At 40.3% G+C, this 15,597-nt stretch overlaps 2 protein-coding genes across 5 annotated transcripts; one reads left to right on the forward strand and one right to left on the reverse strand.

Moving 5' to 3' along the window:
• Nucleotides 1-399: 399 nt before the first annotated feature.
• c16h15orf40 (chromosome 16 C15orf40 homolog) lies at nucleotides 400-2,687 on the reverse strand. Its single transcript, XM_064312825.1, has 4 exons — nucleotides 2,344-2,687; nucleotides 1,984-2,101; nucleotides 1,629-1,756; nucleotides 400-1,357 (listed from the first exon to the last, which is right to left on the reverse strand). Exons 1-4 carry the CDS (start codon nucleotides 2,557-2,559, stop codon nucleotides 1,265-1,267), a joined length of 555 nt encoding a protein of 184 aa, XP_064168895.1. The 5' UTR covers nucleotides 2,560-2,687; the 3' UTR covers nucleotides 400-1,264.
• Nucleotides 2,353-15,569, forward strand: glsl (glutaminase like). 4 transcript variants are annotated; one of them, XM_064312817.1, is made up of 22 exons: nucleotides 2,353-2,492; nucleotides 3,714-4,165; nucleotides 5,132-5,232; nucleotides 6,711-6,772; nucleotides 7,899-7,992; nucleotides 8,438-8,603; nucleotides 8,842-8,908; nucleotides 9,307-9,419; nucleotides 9,955-10,084; nucleotides 10,555-10,625; nucleotides 11,018-11,181; nucleotides 11,606-11,664; nucleotides 11,751-11,795; nucleotides 12,083-12,141; nucleotides 12,223-12,289; nucleotides 12,464-12,514; nucleotides 12,770-12,946; nucleotides 13,139-13,270; nucleotides 13,429-13,521; nucleotides 13,799-13,860; nucleotides 14,167-14,307; nucleotides 15,065-15,569. In XM_064312817.1, the coding sequence occupies exons 2-22, from the start codon at nucleotides 4,116-4,118 to the stop codon at nucleotides 15,162-15,164; spliced, it is 2,004 nt and encodes a 667-aa protein (XP_064168887.1). In that variant the 5' UTR covers nucleotides 2,353-2,492; nucleotides 3,714-4,115; the 3' UTR covers nucleotides 15,165-15,569. The 4 variants fall into 4 exon arrangements, with proteins under 4 accessions (XP_064168887.1, XP_064168888.1, XP_064168889.1 ...); XM_064312818.1 differs by having other exon boundaries at nucleotides 10,558-10,625; XM_064312819.1 differs by having other exon boundaries at nucleotides 8,471-8,603.
• The last annotated feature ends 28 nt before the right edge of the window (nucleotides 15,570-15,597 follow it).

Raw genomic sequence — 15,597 nt, forward strand, 5'->3', positions numbered from 1 at the left:
TGACCATAAGCAGCATGAACTACCTCCTCCTTGCAGGCCAAATTTTGGCTTGTATATGCAGCTTTATTTCTCTGCAGCACCATAATTACAGTAAGTTCTCAATAAAATAATCTGCACTTTTGTGAACCTGAGTGCTAATTAAGAATAGGGTCAAAAGTGTAATCACAAAGCAAAAATATTTTCTCATTTCAAAATTATCTGAAAATATAAGTGCAGTTTTCTTTGCAATTTATAATGATTAATAATATGTTCAGTGCATGAGTACACATTTTTAAATTCACAAAACTATAGGATATACTATTTTTTCCTTAAAATGGGAGCCATAGACCCGAATACTGAGAAGTTATCAGAGAGCCCAGTCCACACACTTTAAGATAAACAATCTCAATTTTAGGAATATTTCATAAGGAATACAAACTTTATTTCCCATATTTTCCAGAACACATTCAGTCTGAGGAACACAACAATGTAAAAGCCACAAGTTACAGCCAGTATTAAAGCGCATGATCTTTTAAGATATCCAAAATAGCTTAAATCCTACATAATGAAAAACCTGGTTGCACCATGAATGTGGGGACAGTCCATAAATGTGGGGACAAATATAGGAGTTTTAAATTGTAAAGACCAGTACTCTGTTGCTCACTGATTGTGGATGATGGGTTGGTGCACTGTACAGTAACTTTGTCCTCTCTCAAGAACAAATCTTAATCAAGTCAACTTCCTAGCAGAACACTGCTTTTAAAACTCTCTCCTGCCAATATAATTATTCAGCTACAACTTACCATCTGTAACAGTCTTTATCATAAACACAACAGTAAATATTTGTAGGGGGGAGGGTGTGTCCTGACACACTCAGGTAGACTGTAGAGCTGGTACACTACCACGAATAAATCACTATCCAGCGTTCTGCACAATTCTAGTGTGCACCACAACCATGAATGCAGAACTTGGGAGCTCCCAGGTGACTCATTATTAAACATTGGCTTTAGCTGTTAACATGAATACACAGTCAAGACATTGACCATTATAGGTATATTAAAAATACATATATACCAGAAAACAAAATATACTGAAATCAACACATCCACGGTGACGGAGCAATGACCACTTTGGCGCAAGCCGTACCCAAACTCTGAATGGTGGCTATACCATCTGCAACACTCTGGCGCCGTGTTGTAGCGTCCATGGTGCAGTGGAGCTCAGGCGCTTCCTCGTCAGAAAAGCAGTACTGAAAATTCCCCCGGGATTTCCCCCCTTTATCGACTCACTCAGCCGCGGCTCTTTTTAGCCTTTCAAGAACTTCTTCTGGACTTATCGACCCAGATACCTTGATCAGTTTCTCTCTTGATCTGCAACCCTGAGTAAAAATGAAATGGGAGCAGGAAAACAGATTAGATTCCATTGAGAAGTTCAGCCTTCTGAAACCAGCCACATAAGAGTAAAACAAGTACATAAGCCGAATTTTTGATACTAGATATCTGAGTTGGTACCATACCGTTTTACAGGCCAGTAAACACAGTGCTCACACATGACATGTCTCCAATGGCTGACAACGAGTAAGCATTTGGTTTTGTTTTGTACTGCAGCACGAGAAAGCATCCAACTGACCAAAGAGTCTGCTTACATACCCGGTCCAAAGTGATCTCGCTCTTCTTCAGCTCCAGCACTTTAGATAAATACCATACAAGTTCGGCGTTGGCCTCCCCTTCAGATGGCGGCGCAGCTATAGCGACACCTACCGCCTGTGGAGATACATCTGAAGAATACCGAGAGCGCATAAATTTCCAAATTTAAGAAACTTTATATTTTTGAGCTTACGTCGACCCCAATACTGAGATTTGTTCACTTGTAAAAATTCAACAGGGTACAATTAGCCTTTATTACTATATTTGTATTTTGTCTTGATTTGATTACAACTAATTGGCATTTGTAACTTAGACGTTTTTGCTAATGGAGTTCTCCGTGGAATATAGTGACGCTCACCTGTTATAGAATTCTGTTTGGATCCCGGTTTGGCGTGTATTGCGATGCAGATCAGCCCACTTTTATCTCGTGTAACTGGCCCCGGAGCCGGCTCCACTTGCTTCTGTGTATTCTTACCCTTAAATATTAAAAGAAAGAACTAATAGCGTAGTCATATTTGGTTAAATGTAGCTATGTTCATGCTAGATCACAACCAATGACCATTCACTGCAGCGTATTTGTGCAGCAAGCTAGTTAACATTAGCTAGCACTGGCAGCTCAGTTAGTTGCCTACTGGTTACAGGGTGCTGGAAACCGACAGCAAGGTTTAATAAAAAAAAAAAACAGAACTACAAAATGCGCCAGTAAATGTCTCCATACCGGTTTGTCTTTTTTTGGCATAGTGTACCTCCCAGAATGGTTTCTTCTTATGGAAAGTTCCGCGGCAGAGATGGAAACTCCCTCCAGCTTTGACCAGGGGTGCACACTCCGGCTGAACGTCAGGAGAGACTGGGGATGAAGGCCTTCCCGTATGTGTAACTGTCGGAATAACCCATTTAATGAAAAACAGTGGATGTTAAGCATTAGTGCATTCATTGGCAAAAAACAGCATCTTTAAACAAACGTAGTGTACACGTTTATTCGCAAATTGCATCCAGTTCCTTGTCGCTCATGCACGCATGCGTAGAACGAGACAGCGAAGATTTCAACTTCTAAGATTCGCTTGTCATGAACATAGACTGCAAAAAGGTCATGAAGCATTTGTGGCCAGATCCAGCCGGCACGTGACCGACCTTAAAAATAATGTCAGTTGTTGTTTCAACGTTGAAACAACGTTTAATGCTAAATAGTTGTAAAAATGTTAACAAAATACTTATAAAGCAACGTTGAAATTTTAACAAGATCTGTACGTTGAATAAACATAATGTCTTCAACATAACGTTCTGCCTTTAAAATTATTATTATATATCATAATAATGTATATAATTATATATTATAATTGACTATAATTATATATAAAGTTATGTTCTTTAATTAACACGTTGAAACAACGTCGCGATATCAACGTTGATTCAACCTTGATCCACGTGAATCCAACCTTGATTCACCCGTGAATAAACGTTGAAATGCCGGCTGGGGAGCTTTGAGTTTGTCTATTCTGTCTGTACACAGTGAAAGAAACTCGTCCCTCTTGCAAAATTTCCAAAAGACCGAACAAATAAAAACGTAGTATATAGTTTCCATGATCAACCCGGGAATGCTACATTTTTTGCATTTTAAATCGTTATATTGCCAGTATGTGTGTGTGTTATATTTGCCATGGCTAAGTCAAAATCCCCTGGGTGAGATACAAAATTTATATAACAGGAGACCCTTAAAAACTTTGGGGCTGATGCTCAGGGCCAGCGAACATTTGGAGCAGCAAGGCTATGGTTTCCTTGGTGTTAATGCAACATTGTAACAGTGTTGTGGAAATGTGTCTGGACATGCGTGTAGTTGTCACAGCTTTGTGTAATATTTTATTCCTTGTTGAAGCTAATGCAACAGCACATCATACAGGTCTTTCTCATCATTGGACTCAAATTGTCTGCTTTTGTTTTATTTACTGTGCAGAGTATCATGTGTAGTAAACATTTAAATTTTAATTAAAAATGCTTTATTTTCAGAACAATTGTGTTGCAAAACACTTCTTTCTTTCTCCATTTTTGTCATTTCCTCTCATCCCCACCTTTATCTTTCTCTTTGTTTAGAAATGCTAAAACCCCGATACAAAGGATAAAGGATACCTTGCACAGAAGATCACAGCTTTGGTGATTGAGTGGCACAGCATTCCCTGATGTGTCATAAAGGCATCCCACCCCCAAATTCTCAGGCTCCACCCTCAGCAGCCCCCCCATCACTCCGCACAGCAAGCTGCAGGCAGAACCTAACACATTCTCGTTTACCCTGGAGTTTTCACAAGGCAAATTCCAAGGCTTCAGTTCATCTGCATACGTACATGCAGGATATGATAGGCATCCTTGCCTTTTCACTAGTTTTGGAAACTGCCAGATAAAGAGTACAAGAGAAGGGAAAAGAAGAAAGTGTAGAGCCTGTGATCACCAAATCAGACCTAACGCCCAACAGCAAGAGTGCAAATCAGAGCTCTCTCAATGGAAAAGGACCCAAGCCATGTCTACGGTGAAGAGAATCCTTACCTCTGGTAAGATTAATGCAACTCCTTATACTGTAACATGATAAAGTGCAGTATCAGTGTTAGCAGGAACCTTTGTTCCTTTCTGTGTTTTGCTGTTGCCTGCAAGAAGAAATGTCTATGGTGGTTTAACAAAAGGGTTTTGTACTCCAGGTACTTTGTTACAGTATATGTTTGTTCCAAGACTTTAAATGATTAAATCATGGGCTTTAGTATATATGCAGAGGTTAAAGCAACACTATCAGTGCCTGGTGTCCAGGTGTGATGGGTTGCAGTCGCACTAATGATAGTCATACCATAATTGTTGCTGACAGCCATAAATATATCCACACGCACAGACACACAGAGATAATGCGCGAGATGAGACTTGTTTCTGTGGACACAGAGGAATCCTGCGAAGTGGTGTTCTTTATAACAATGGGTTGGGACTGACTAGAACAATTGGAATGGTTGAGATGGGTTGCAAGCTACATATGGAATAAATACCTTTTGTACACTTAATTGCTATACATATAATGCACTTTTATTTGCATTCACTCCATTCAAAATCAATCTGTACCTGTTGAATCCACCACATGAGATGGAGTGTTCTCGTGTCAACAGAATTGCATGTACATGTGTTAAATCATTTGGCATATTCCATATTTTAACATGATTGTTTCAGATGAATATGGTATTTTAATAAGGGTGGGTCCCAGAAAATATATTAAGTGATAGTTTATTTATTTCATACTTATTTAAATAGGGACTGATACATTTACAAAGAGTATTTAACAAATAGTCTGTCATCACAACATTTCTAGCACAAGCTAATTTGTAATGTTTGATGGGGTTTTGTTACACATGTATAGACACACACAGAATATTAAATATACAACATAATCAATTAAAAACATCATCTCCAGTTGGGGAAGCGCTGCTTTAAGATACCGTGAGCCATAAATGTAGCTGTTGCTAAGGTTCCTCTCCTGTTAGCTTCCAGAGAACTCCCTCCCTTCGACGCAAATGGAGGAAACGGTATGGAGGCTTGGATGGCAACAAACTGCTGGAGCCCAATAAGGAGGATGACATTATAGGTGCGTCAGTAATATCTGTGTGTGGAACCCATAGCCTTAACTGCAATTTCCCACGCTGTGAGTCGGGACACACTGGAGGGCTGTGGGAGGGATTACTGAAAAAATTATATGCTGTCAATAATACACTTTTCATTGAGGTTCACATCTGTCAAATCAAGCACTGCACTGCACTGCACTAGTTACAGAATAAACTAATGGTAGAATTAATTCCAAATTTGCTAGTATAAATGCTAGTTTAATTAGCGTTGCGTCCCAGATGTTTTCGCTTATTAAATGGATCAAGAGTCACGGAATCAAAGTTTAGGAACCACTGATATAAAGCATACTGCTTTTACTGGGTGATTTTTGGATGGATCAGGGTCAGGGCTCTGGGGTGTAGCTCAAACAGGCTATATTAGGAAGGGCAGAGCGGTCTCTGTGATTCTCCATCAGGCGGGATAATTAAACGTTTGGTTTGTGCTCCCAGGCTGGGAGACTTTAAAGCGGATGTGAGTGTGGTCAGGTCCAAAATCAGCCCCAGGCAGTTCCATGTGGCTTCTGTTCTTTATGCACAGGATCAGCAGAAATGCACACTTTGGCTGTGTGTGGAAATACACACTGTTATAATGCTCCTGACTCTTTCATCGTTTTCTCATGCGCACCACCTGAGCTACGTCTAGGTGACTCAAACATATCCTGGAGAGTTCCTCCCCTACCGACCCCCCTCTCACCCCACACAGCTTCAGAGGAAATACTGTCTGCATTCTTTTGTCTGGAATGTTCCAATATAAAATGGCCACCTTGAAAATGAAATTAAACTGCCAAACATATACTGGAGAGGTCTGTGCAGTAACAAGTCAGCAAAACAAATCCAGACTTCATCCAAATATTCTCTGTCTCCAACACATTGCAGTTTGAGGGGTTAGTTTAGCATTGGCCAAATATTTACTTATTCTTTTATTGTATCTGGAATTAATTAATTATGCCTTTTTTCTGAAAGGTTTTAATGATCCAGCACATTTGATCACAAATTTAACAGGCTTATTAGCCTGAGTGTATTTCTGCTGAGTGGATTGCTGGTTTGGCTTTCATAACCCCTGTAGCAGCAGAAATGGAAAACAGTAGTCTGTACTGTGCAGGGGAGAAACTCAGTTGCTTTGGCTGTTTGAACTTAGACTTAATGAGTACTTCCAAACTCTACATTGCTAAGTTTTGGTGAGTGAAGGTTAAAAATAAAAATAAAACCATGTAAGGTCTCAGAGCTGGAGGAAAACAGTGGTTTCTACTGACGCTTTATTCCTATGTTCAGGGAGTGGCATTTTGTGGGATTTTCCCAACTGAGTTTTTGAGTACGTAAAAAAAGACAAGACAACAACGAGGCAAGAAACAAGAAAGACAGGGAAAGAAAAGTTAACTATGTGGTCAGGAAGAACTCTCAGCTGCTGAGCTATAATCATCCCCCTGAGGTTCAGCATAATGGGGTCTTCTGTGCGTTGCAGAAAATGGAGCGTTGACGGACATGGAGAGGGATTCTGCTCCAGTGAGGCATGCTGAGAGCCAGGTATATGCATGTACACCAGGTGCACACACTGACACACACACACACACACACACTAACACACGTACTAACGGGCAGACATTAGCACACTGACACACGCCCTAACGTGCACATACTGACACACACACGTGTGTAACCATGCATGCACGCAGATATAGATACTCCAGCTTGGCTGCAAGCACATAGTCACACATTCATACAAAACTAAACCACACACTTACACACAGGCGTACACATATACTCCTCTACACACACATTGTGCTGGATCACAGTGAAATGAATACCTCCCTCACTGCAACAAGAGCCATGTAAAAGGGAATGCTCTCCACTGTAGGCCCCTCTCATGAGTTGCCAGTGTTTTTATTCCGTGCCCCTGGGGGATGTGAAAGGCCAGGGCTTTCCAACCCCTTTGGAGTGAAGGCACTCCGTGGAATTACAGACTTACCTGAGAGAGCTGTATGAAAGAGGGTAGAAGGGCTGAGGGCATGGTGGTGGGGTGGGGGTGGAGTCTAAAGAAAAAAAAGTGAAGCCTTTGAGCTTAAAAGGAAATCAGCATGGGGGAGGTCTGGGGGAGCAAGCACCCTTTTCTGCTGTAGCTATTGGAAGTGATCTCAGCGTGCCCGAACAGACGCTGCCTGCAGCCGTCCCTATAAAAGCTGTAATAAACACAGTGGCTGTGACTCTGGAGCTGCTGGCACCATGCTCAACACAAGCTCACCTGCGTGTTCTTTGTAAAGGTAACAATTACAGTTTATTTCCAAAGACAGAGCCTGGGATTACTCTAAGATCAAAGAAAACATGGCTCCACTGCGAATCACAGCCAAGCACAGCCTTCTCACTGTCATTTGTGTCTTACCAATAAAACAGCCAGGATTAACCCTTTTATTATTTATTAGAAGTGTCTGCAGTAACACTGTGGACTTTGTGATTCTGGACAGTTTCACAAGGTGGTGATACTAATGATCTGTATGTTCTTTAAAGAAGACACATCATTAATATAAAACTACATCTATCTGGTGAAGTTGCTTCTGGTTCAAACGTGTTAGTCAGAGAAACCTTTAACAACTTTTTATTTAAAGTCCTTTAACAACTTTTTCTTTCTTAACGACTGCTGTTCTGGTGTCCTTAGGAGACGGCCTCAGTAGCGAACGCCCCAACTCCCACATCAAGAAATGCATTCCAGTCACAGAAACCTGTCAACTTTGTCACTCCAGGATCAACAGGTGAGCTCAGCATACCAAAAGGAAAACTAGGAATGCCACACAGTGCTAGTAGCAGAAACATACTGACTGATTTAGCTTGTCTCTGTGGGCAATGATGCTATAAATTCCTCAAAAAGGGTTTTGTTTCTGTTGCATCTATGGGTGTCTCACTGTGGAAATAGCAGGGTATGACGGTCAACATTCACTTTTGAAATGAATCAGTCAGCAGCTGTGACAACCTGTCAGCAAACTATACTCCCTTCTGCATCCTTTTAACTTATCAGTGACAGCCCCGATGTTTGTTTTGAAAATTTGTCAAAATATTCCCAGAACACAAACTTAAACTTGTGGTTTATTGATATACACACTGATGCTAAATAATTGTCACTGTACTACATGTGTATGGGAAAACTACAAAAGTACTTTCCTGAATTTATTGTCTCCTTACAACCTTTATTCTGTGAAGCCAAAGGCTTGCAATCCTGTTTGTACTTGGCAGGTTCTCCATCACTGGCCAGCAATGGGAGTCAGAGAAGTGCGGGTCCAAATGGAGAGCAGATCCGCAATGCCAACCCCTTCTGGCACAGCATCAGCAGGCTGGACCCGCAGCAGGGCCATGGCAAACGCAAACTGTGAGTCCCCAAACAACCATGGGGGGAAGTGGATCTGCACTTTATTACATTATCAGCACCAACAACTAAAATACATGGTTTGCTGGGCTAAACTCAGTTGCCTCTAAAAATGAAAATAAATTAAAACTGAATTAAGTGAGAACAATAAATAAAATGCCTCTCCACATTATGAGCTATTAAATAAAAATATGAAAAGTGTGTGTCTTCATTAATGATCACTGGTGCTGTGTGTGTAAAGGGCGGCTGATGTTCTCTTTGAGAGTTTCGCTTCAGAGGGAAGAGTCAACATGACCCAATTTTTTGAGGTACAGTTAAATTTTTAATATTTTGCTTTTTATTTGTTTTAGATATATATGACTGACCAACTGTCAGCTGAAAAAAACAAAATCATAATGTTAGAAAGCCAAAATCTTCAAGTCCATCACAGCATATATATCAAAACAAATAAAGATACCAACTGGTATCTTGCAACAAATAATTCACAAAGGAAATGCAGAAAGGTCTCTCTGCTCGGGAATGAGTTTGTCTTGCTAGTTTAATTAAAAGTGACTATTTCCATTTGTTCTGTTGAGACTTTGATACAAAATTGTGTTCAATTGAACAAGTCAGTGCAAAATCAGTGACGAGACAATTCAGCCAGGTTGACTGAAAAACTAAGCCTGAAAGCCTGATTTGTAAGTTCGAATACTTCCCTCGGCTGTAGGCAGTATGGAGTTCTGGGATAGTTAAATCTGACCCCAGGATTAAGGACTGCTACTTACTGATGAAGAAACTTCAGGAAGATGATGGAACTGTGGACAGGAACACATTCCACAGGTCTGTAGATCTGTTCTGTAATGCAAATATGTCTTTAAAACTATTTTAAAACATTTCACATGATAATGCTTTGTGTATTTTCTTTTTGCCACAGTAAAGATGGGAGCTAAGATATAAACTAAAGTGAGAGTTGACCTTATCATTGATAATGATCCTGAATATGTTTTTCACTGTGAACAAACTCATAAGTTTAGTTTAGGATTGCCTCCCAGATGCTGAGTCCTTAAGTCTGTCTGATATGGTAGCATTACCCTTTTCCATTCATACACTTCTACTATAACAAACTTATCCAGATGTAGGGATAACTTTGATTCTAACATATCAGCTATATCTTATGAATTCCTAAAGAAATAGGTTAATGGCTGTTATTTATTTGAGTGGGAGCTGTTCATAAATGGTGAAACTGACACATGTTCAGCCTCTAGTGATCAATGTACACCTTATGCTTAATGAGAATTAATTTGAACAGGAAAATGACCTTGAGTAAATGTGATGGGGAAAGGATGTTCTTGACTGGCTGTTGGTCTGATCGCAGGTGTGTGACAGGTGTTGTGTCTTTCATCCTGAAAGCACTGCAAGGGAGGTTTGTCATTCCGGATTTTTATACCTTCGCTGAAGAAGCTCAGAAGCTTTTTCTGAAGAGCAAACAACTTGCTCCTGTTAAGGTGTGTATCAGAGCTGTGAGATTTCAGCTGCAAACCATGCTCATATTCACACAGAGAAGATGGTGAGAATCATGTTTTTAAAGTGAATAATAAATGAGCGACATGTGGAATGTATGAGGAATCAGGTAATTTGCATAGACTGGATCGACCTTCTCATTTGCAATTGGTCAGCCAAATGTGTGTCTAAATCCCTAGTGTGTGCATCACTTATGAGCCTAATAAAAACGAAGGCCATACAAACAGATGGCACAAAATTAAGCTTGAAGTTTAATTGGTTTTAAGACAGAAAAGCATGGCAGTGTTTTAATTTGCATGCTGCATTTTAATTTGTTTGACAGGATTTTTTTCAGGAAAGAACAGTGTTTAAGCTGGTTTGATACACAGTGTTTAAAATGTATTGACTCACTGCAAGGTGTTTAAACTGCTTTGACTCACAGAACAATGTTTTTTGTGTTTTCCATGTGGTGTAGCAGGAGCAGGCCCCAGTGAATGGAGACAGTGGAAAGTGGGGAGTATCTATCTGCACTGTCGACGGCCAGAGGTACTGCTGTGTGCGCCACTTGCAGCTAGAGAGGAAACCCACAATTTACCCTTTCAGCACTAACCCATTCCAATACTTACACTTAATGGCTTTTCACAGCCATTAAGTAAACTAAACAGTAAACTAAACTAAAAGCACAATGTTATGACGCTGTCTTTGGCTGTGTGGTTCCAGTCTTACACTGTATGCCAGGAACGTAAATGCAGTGTTATACTGTGTTTGGCTGTGTGGTCTGAGTCACCTACTGTGTTTGGCTGTGTGGTCTGGGTCACATGCTGTGTTTGGCTATGTGGTCTGGTTCTCATGCTGTGTTTGGCTGTGTGGTCTGGGTCACATTCTGTGTTTGACTGTGTGGTCTGGTTCTCATGCTGTGTTTGGCTGTGTGGTCCCAGACTCTCTGTGGGGGACTGTGCAGATCCCTGTGTTCTGGGTGAGATCTCATGGCCGCTCATTTATGGCATCGCAGTGGACCAGCTTGGGGCTGATTACGTGCACAGATACGTTGGCGTGGAGGAGTTCTCTAAGTACGAGTCTGCTTTTACCCTCACCAAACAAGGTAACAACACCAGATCAATAATAATAATGCAATGATGTGGTTATTTTTTGCTTCGGAGATCACAGCTTATGTCCACATTTGACATAAAGTGCATGTCCCACAGAAAGCATGTCTACTGCCTACATTAACATAGCATAGATATTTACAAATCATTTACAAGCATTGGTGCAGAGTTCACCCTATGCACTGACAATGTGTTACACCACATTTGCAAATAGCTGTTTACATGTAAGTATGTGTTATGTCTTCCTTAATAAAGCATTGCCTTTGGTTTCATAGCATTAGGAGATGTTAGAAAGGATGCCATGCTCTTCCTGAAGGCATTACAATAGCCAGCTTCATGTAGTCTTACACAGAAGTTTCACTTAGTGCAGTATGAGGTACGGAGTTACTTCATTTCTGATGAGTTCCTGTTTCCTGTCAGGAGTTCCTCACAGTCCCCTCACGCAGACAGGAGCCATCATCACTGCATCATTACTGCAGGTATGACACAGCCAGCTCCTCAGCTGTTATATGTGGAAAGACGTGACTGCTGTTACTGAACTATCTGTTTTTTCTGCTGTTGGCAGTTAGCAGCCAGGCTGGGAGCAGAAGAGGATGAAAAATATGAGTCTGTAAGTCAGATTCCAAACAACAGACAAAATCAATCAGCCTCATAGCCCAGCCAATACCACCAATCACATCCTCACAACCCAGCCACAATAGCCAATCACATCCTCACAACCCAGCCACAATAGCCAATCATGTCCTCACGGCACTGCAAAAACCACTAATCATATACTTATTACCCACATAAAACCATCAATCTGTCCATTAGACTTGTGGCATACAGGAAAATCATTTGTCTTCCAGTAATGGCTAGGAACTGTTGAGATTTCTTATGTTTTTTTTTTTTTTGCAGGTTCTGAATATTTTCAGAAAGCTTTGCAACAAAGAACATGCAAACTTAAACTGCACAAGGTAGATTTCACACTGTCTGAAATGTCTAAAATAACAGATATTTTGTGTTTGTAAAATGTCTAAAGATGTGTCTGTGTTCAGCTACCAGACCCTGAGAAAAGACAGCATCACACTTCATGCACTTTCTTTCTACCTTCAGGAAAAGAAAGTACGTTCAATGGAACATTCATTCATTATTTGTTTAGAGGCCTTGTGAAATTGTAAGGTAATATGCTGAGCAACGTTTAGAGTTGTCTAATTTTTTTTTTTTTCTTTTTACAAGAAGTTGCTGATGGGCTTTACAAAAACTAACTTACTGCTCTTGAATAATAATGCTTTTCAGTGTTTTCCTGAGTCTGTAGACATCAACACCACTCTGGATTTACTGCTGCAGGTAAATATGTAGCATATGTAAATATGTCTCTAACCACAGAGTCACATTTCTTCATTGTTTCTGTTTTACTTTAACTATCATTGAAACTTTTATTTGTGTTCTGTGTATACAAGAATGTTATTTTGTTAGTATGTTGGTAAGGTAAGGTAAGCTCTTTGGTGCCCTGAACATAGTGTTGTCAGTAAAGAATTCATACATTCATTCATAATTTAAAAATCGCCCTGTGGCATCTTATATCTGGTGGAACTTTGTCAGTGTTCTTCCACAGAAGTGACGTGTGAGTCTGGGGCTGCCATGGCTGCCACCTTAGCCAATGGGGGGCTTTGCCCATTGTCAGGTGACCAGGTTCTGTGTCCTTCATCTACTCGGAACATGCTGTCCATGATGCAAGTAGCAGGAATGAAAGACTACTCCAGAATATTCCATTTCAAGGTGAACTATTGTGCATGAAACTGCACCTCTTTACAGAAGAACAGACCAGATAAATGTCAGAGGAATGCAGATGTTAATTTAGTATTTGACATTAATTCTTTTGGTTGCACTGCTGGTTTGTCAGATAGCAAAAAAAAAAAAAAAAGAATTAAAAACAATTCTGTGTCAAAGGCTTTGTGCTTTGTTTTGCAGACCTCAGTGCCAGCCATGTCCAGCCAATCAGGGGGCTTGCTGATGGTGGTGCCTGGAGTCCTGGGCCTGATGTGCTGGTCGCCAGAGCTTGATGCCTTTGGAAACTCCTGGAAGTCTGTGCACTTCTGTGAGGTGCTGACAAACACAGAGTCTTTCACCCTGAACCCAGACGCAGGGATCCGTGAGAGAGAGAGAGAGGAGAGACGAGCTTAGGTTAGACAGCATCACTTTGGACATTGCTTTCATTTAAACTCTTTTTGTTGTTACTGTTTTTTGTGTGTTTTTTTAAGGAACTGGTGTTGACATTCCAGCTGCACAGCTTTGATGTGAGAACTCCGTTCCGCCAGGTGGTGGCCTATAGACAGTGGAAGGCTGAGTCTGAGGTCAGAGTCTCCCCATCACTCATTTGGAAGAACATTACATACTGAATTTGACATTATTTTCTGTGTGTGTCTATGTATGTATGTGTGAATGCATGTATGCATGCATGCATATATCCGATGCATATATTCTATATGTTATATGAAATTCATAATTTATATTATATTATATTATATTATATTATATTATATTATATTATATTATATTATATTATATTATATTATACTGGGTAAAATATGTTGTCCTCATGTTTATTGTTGTGCCTGGTCCGTTCTACAGGGTTATCAGATAATGAACATCTTACTGGCAGCCTACAGAGGGGACGTGCAGTCCTTACGCAGGTAAGAAGGATCACTGACTCAGGCACGTTTCCTATCAGCATGTTCTTATACATGTTGATATTATTTCATAATGCTTGGCAGGTGCCTGTATCCTTGGCAACTCACATTTGGTTGTGTAATTACAGTTTTGATTGAGAGCTACGGAGAATGCATTGGTCTTTAACAACTCAATAAATCCATAAAAAAACAGACTGGAACAAACCCAGCACACGCACAGCATGTTTCTCTGGGCTGAGACTGTGTGCAGCAATGCATTGTGGGATTTATTTATCCTAAAGCTGAAAGTGTGGTAAACTGAATCCACAGATATTTCCTGTCTGGAGCTGACCTAAATGCGGTTGACTATGATGGAAGATCAGCTCTACATGTTGCTGCCTCAGAGGGCCATGTGGAGGTCATCAAGTTCCTGATTGAAAATGCAGGGGCAAATCCTTTAGCCAATGACAGGTATAGAACCCGGTCATGTGATTCAGGAGTGTTTCTGCATGATGACAAAAAACAGGAATGGGGTTAGAGACTACACACCTCACATATGTGTACTGAAAATGCCACTGAAAACAACCAAGCAGGTACTCTCGGCTTTTTGCTGTTTTCATACTCTTTCAAAGGTGGTACGAACGGTATCGGGTTAAACGTGGTCATTCTATTGAATTACCTCTTATCACTATAATATGAGAAACTGTAGGAGAAAGTGTAAAACTATAGGAGTTTCCTTTTGTGTTTATATTTGATTACAGCTATTTGAGGACCACAATATACAATAAAGGAATCTTAAAAGCTACATGGGCAGGAACTTTGATGGCTGTCACAAGAAAGGACAAGCTTACCTTGTGTTAGATTGTGTCCTGTATGAGCCATTCTATATGAATTTGGACACAAAATGTACTTGATGACTCAGATTTTCCTTAAATTTAACTTTGCATACTTGTGACCAAAGTGCCCATTCTGAGGAATTTTTGGCCCAGTAGGTGCTGCCTTTAAAATAACCACAAATATAAATTGTACTGACAGTTCTTAGAAATCCTTGTTTTGTGTTGAACAGTAATTTACTCATTCAGAAAATTAAAAAAATTGTATTTCAACCAGTTTGGCATAAAATAACATTCCTCCATAGGATCTTTCTCTAGAAAATTTGCCGCATCAAGGGAATTGCCTGCCTGTTCACACAATGTCATTTATTTTAAAAATCTGAATCTCTGGGCAGGTGGGGGAACACAGCCCTGCAAGAGGCGGTGAGGAGTAACCATGTTCAGACAGTCCAGCTTCTGAAGAAGTACAGAGAACAGCAGGAGGTCTCCCTGTGAGCCGCGTGGTGAACACCTGACGACACACCATGCCATTCCTACAGAACTGCCATTGCATCCTCTTTTCTGGTCTTAACAATACCTGAATTTATTAGAAACCTCATCTGGGCGAAGTACACTTACCTCCAGTCCCATGGTCTCTCCATCCTGTGTTCAGCCCATATTGCAGGAAATAGTCATTTCAACTGAACTTAAGTTTTTGTCACAAACTTGACCACTACCTAATGGCATTATATCTTTGTGTAACTTTTAAGAACATTTTTAGATGTTGTGTTAAACATTTGTAATGAACACATGCAGTACTGAGAGTTTCCTTTGAGGCCTGCTGTCTAATTCTTTATTTCAATGCATTTGAAGTCAGTAACTGCAAATTATTGTTTTTTGCAATATATTTTATTGCCCAGGCTTGTGTGTGCGCGTGTGTATGATATAT

The sequence above is a fragment of the Anguilla rostrata genome, chromosome 16 (assembly GCF_018555375.3).
Source record: "Anguilla rostrata isolate EN2019 chromosome 16, ASM1855537v3, whole genome shotgun sequence".
NCBI lineage: Eukaryota > Metazoa > Chordata > Actinopteri > Anguilliformes > Anguillidae > Anguilla > Anguilla rostrata.

What these genes read in the sequence shown, in the direction of transcription:
- c16h15orf40 (XM_064312825.1), bottom strand. Translation starts at nt 2,559, where the DNA reads ATGAATGCACTAATGCTTAACATCCACTGTTTTTCATTAAATGGGTTA. An exon ending in CAAACAGAATTCTATAACAG is followed by an intron (nt 1,757 to 1,983) that starts GTGAGCGTCACT and finishes GGTATTCTTCAG; the next exon opens with ATGTATCTCCACAGGCGGTA. An exon ending in GCGAGATCACTTTGGACCGG is followed by an intron (nt 1,358 to 1,628) that starts GTATGTAAGCAG and finishes ATTTTTACTCAG; the next exon opens with GGTTGCAGATCAAGAGAGAA.
- glsl (XM_064312817.1), top strand. Translation starts at nt 4,116, where the DNA reads ATGGAAAAGGACCCAAGCCATGTCTACGGTGAAGAGAATCCTTACCTC. An exon ending in TGTCACTCCAGGATCAACAG is followed by an intron (nt 7,993 to 8,437) that starts GTGAGCTCAGCA and finishes TATTCTGTGAAG; the next exon opens with CCAAAGGCTTGCAATCCTGT. An exon ending in GCAAACTTAAACTGCACAAG is followed by an intron (nt 12,142 to 12,222) that starts GTAGATTTCACA and finishes GTCTGTGTTCAG; the next exon opens with CTACCAGACCCTGAGAAAAG.